This window comes from Rutidosis leptorrhynchoides, chromosome 3, assembly GCF_046630445.1.
Source record: "Rutidosis leptorrhynchoides isolate AG116_Rl617_1_P2 chromosome 3, CSIRO_AGI_Rlap_v1, whole genome shotgun sequence".
NCBI lineage: Eukaryota > Viridiplantae > Streptophyta > Magnoliopsida > Asterales > Asteraceae > Rutidosis > Rutidosis leptorrhynchoides.
In genome coordinates, this window is record NC_092335.1 from 425,115,001 (window position 1) to 425,118,840 (window position 3,840).

The 3,840-nt window shown below is 33.0% G+C and overlaps 1 protein-coding gene across 1 annotated transcript; it reads right to left on the reverse strand.

Moving 5' to 3' along the window:
• Nucleotides 1–684: 684 nt before the first annotated feature.
• Nucleotides 685–2,920, reverse strand: LOC139901443 (uncharacterized). The gene is made up of 6 exons (XM_071884158.1): nucleotides 2,904–2,920; nucleotides 2,510–2,790; nucleotides 1,990–2,399; nucleotides 1,461–1,562; nucleotides 1,289–1,397; nucleotides 685–1,247 (listed from the first exon to the last, which is right to left on the reverse strand). The coding sequence occupies exons 1-6, from the start codon at nucleotides 2,918–2,920 to the stop codon at nucleotides 685–687; spliced, it is 1,482 nt and encodes a 493-aa protein (XP_071740259.1).
• Between the last annotated feature and the right edge of the window lie 920 nt (nucleotides 2,921–3,840).

Consider the following 3,840-nt stretch of genomic DNA (forward strand, 5'->3'; position numbering starts at 1 on the left):
ATTTGACAAAATTAAGTGGTATTTCACACGCTACATTGGACAATAGGGATGTAGAAATCATAACATCTCTTTAACTTACAAGCTTGCAATAAATATTTTATTAGATTGTTAAATTATTCGATTAAATTTAAGTGTTATTAATATTAATCAAGTAAGTTCTCATTAATTAAGTAGTTAGGTTAGAAGTTCGTAATGATGTTAAAACTAGTCAAGTGGTTAGCAAGGACTTTTTAGTTGATATAGGTGGCTGGTTTGGAAACTATTTCACTCTCTTGCTGTGGCTTCCTTTCTTTTGACTTTACCAAACATATTATTACTATTATGTACTTGCATAAACAATCACTACTTGATGACTTAGAGTTGAGTATTTTTTTTTTTTAAAAAGCAAAAGATAATATTTTTATTGATCACGAGAACAAAATACAAGACCGAGCCGGAGCTAATATATACAATACATCACGAGCTGAAATAAGGATATAAAGAGATATTCAGGAGAGAAGATACACTTGATAACAAGCCGAGAAGAATATGAGTTACAGTGCTACCTTACGGAGCGACAAAGTACCCCATATCCAACTCATTTGATCTTCCAACCTAAAATCAATTTAACACCTAGGAATGTAACTATACAGTAACAAATGAAATCTTGAAAAACTAGTAAATCGGTCTACATATTAAAAGGAGTCACCCTATTCCGATTTTAGAATTCACCGAGCAATCGAATGATTTTGGGTTAGCAAGCCATGTGTGCCACGAAACATGCCCCTTCCTCCAACGGTTTGAGATCCATTCAAATCCCTTGATTTGAATTTCATCTACTAAACGAGCAGGAGACAGGGCGTTATTTCCGAATACTCTATCGTTACGATTTTTCCATATCATATAATCGGTAATCCAAGATACGGCTTGCCATATTTGTTTACCATATTTGGAAGAGAGAGCTGACTGATTTATATCGAAAACATCCGCAACAGAAGGATTGATGTGAAGATTAATATTCCACCATTTGTAGACAAGCTTCCAAACTTCTTTTGCGTAATTGCAATTAATTAAAATATGATGTACCGATTCTAGATCAACGTCGCATACGGGGCATCTTACCGAATGTAGATCAATACCACGTTTGTCTAGCTCGATTCTAACCGGTATTTTGTTCAATTTAGCTCTCCAAATAAAAATCCAATTTTCTAAGGGATCAATTTGTTCAATTGTGTAGGGATACTTTGTGTAGATGATTGAGTCGAGCACTGAAGTATGATATTGTTAAGAGCTTTAGTAGAGAATTTACCATTTTTATCTAAAGACCATTGCCATTCATCATCTTCTTTTCCAGTTATTACAAAGTGTGAAATTTCGTTGCATAATTTGATAAGGTCAGCAGCATTGCGACCTCTTGGCTGAACAGACCAATTCCAAGAAAAATTAGCTCCTGAAGAAATCCAATTTAGTCTATTAATTACCCGAACATCTTTATCCACTTCTAAACGATAAAGTCTTTGATATTTGTCTTTAAGCGCTTCAGTTCCCAGCCATCTATCCAACCAGAAAGAAGTATCTCTTCCCTGTCCAATAATCTTAATGAACGAATTAGAAAAATTACACCCTAACTTGTTTAGGGTGTTGCCGATACAAATAATGTTACACCATGGTCTATTATCAATGGATGACAGGAAATTACCCGATACATCCAACCCTCTCGAATGCCCATAAATACTTTTGATGATTCGGACCCAAAAAGAGTTTTGTTCATTAAAAAATCTCCACCACCATTTTTCGAGGAGAGCATAATTTTTATTTTTTTTAAAAACCAACATTTAAACCGCCCAACGAATACGGTAATGAAATAATATCCCACTTAACCCATGCCATTTTATTAAGATCCGTAGTCCCGCCTCAAAAAAATTTACGCCTTAAAGCTTCGAGTTTTCTTAAAATTGAGGTCGGGGCAATGAAAAGTGAAAAATAATAAAGAGTAAGACTAGAGAGTACCGACTTGATAAGAGTTGAACGCCCTCCATATGAGATGGTCCGAGCATGCCAATTTGAAAGTCTTTTGTCAAATTTTTCTATAACCGGTAACCATGTTTTTGGTTTTTTCAAATTTGCACCGATGGGAAGCCAGAGATAAGGAAAAGGGAGTGTACCTTGCTGGCATCCTAGCCATGATGATAATGTCTCAAGTTCAACCTTTGAAGTATCTATACCATACACGCTACTCTTACTCAAATTAATTCTTAGCCCCGAGAGATCCTCGAAGCATTTGAGAATCTTTAAGGAGTTTTTGGCCGATACTTGATCCCATTCCCCGAAAATTATAGTATCATCCGCATATTGGAGATGAGATACTTTGATATTGTTATTACCCACAGAGACACCCTTGAAGAGATTTTCTTTTGATGCTTCATTAAACAAATAATTCAAACCTTCAGCGGCGATTATAAAGAGAAAAGGAGAAAGAGGATCCCCTTGTCTAACGCCCCTTTAGGATTGAATTGATGAGTTGGAGAACCGTTAACGAGGACCGAAATTGAGGTGGATGTGAGGCATGAATTTATCCATTTTATCCACTTAGGTTGAAAACCCATTAATTCCATGATATTTGAGAGATAATTCCAATCGATACAATCGAAAGCTTTTTCGAAATCTACTTTAAGAATAAAGCTTTTTGATTTTTTTCCTTTTACAAATTCCACCGTTTCAAGTGCAATAAGAACTCCGTCTAAAATATATCTACCTTCCATAAAAGCGCTTTGTTCTTCACCGATTAACCCTGGAACAATCCTTTTCAATCTGTTTGCAAGTATTTTCGAAATGATTTATAGTAGCTACCTATCAAGCTAATATATTGAATAATGTTTATTAAATTTTACTTGCTAAACTAAATTTTACTTGCTAAACGTTGCCTGCGTGTGAGATCCATTAGTTCTTATACAATTTTTTATTTTCTATTATTATTATTTTGTTATAATATATAAATATATATATATAAATGGATAGTCAATTATTGATACACAAAAGTAATATTATTGTATTACCTAAACTTGTGATATTTTTGCTATAAATAGCCATGAATGCAAGCATTAAACTGGCACCATTTCTCACACTTACAAAGTGTTTCTTTCTTTCTCTCCATTATCATCTTTGTTCTTACACTTCATTATTAGTATTCTTAATCAAGAATCAAATCACTAAAGGTAGTTATAAGCCTACTGAATTATAACATCAAGAATCAAACCACTAAAGGTAGTTATAAGCCTACTGAATTATAACACGTTATCAGCACGATAATCTTAATACTAATTATGGTTGGCTCTGCCACCTAAATGATATATGGTCGGTTATACCACCTGAATAATATATGGTCGACACTGTCGTCTAATTATCATTTATGTTACTAACATTTATATTTCAATTATCTAACATTTATATGGCCGACACTGTCTCCTAATTATCATTTATGTTACTAACATTTATATTTCTATTATCTAACATTTATATGGCCGACACTGTCGCCTAATTATCATTTATGTTTACTAATATTTATATTTATGTTATATAACATTTATTAATGATTGCTTACATATGGTCGACACTGTCACCTACTTATCATTTATGTTATATTAAATTTATGTTTAATGTTTATATACTTATGAATATAAAGTGACTATAATTTATCATGTTGTTTGTTTTAATAGAAAATGTCGAATCTGGAAAAGCTTAAATTTACTCCTTTAGAATCAACTGGAAACAACTACATGCCATGGGTTATAAAAGTAAAAATGCATCTTAAATCAATGGGCATTGTTGAAGCCATAAATGAAAACAACACTTGTTCTGAAA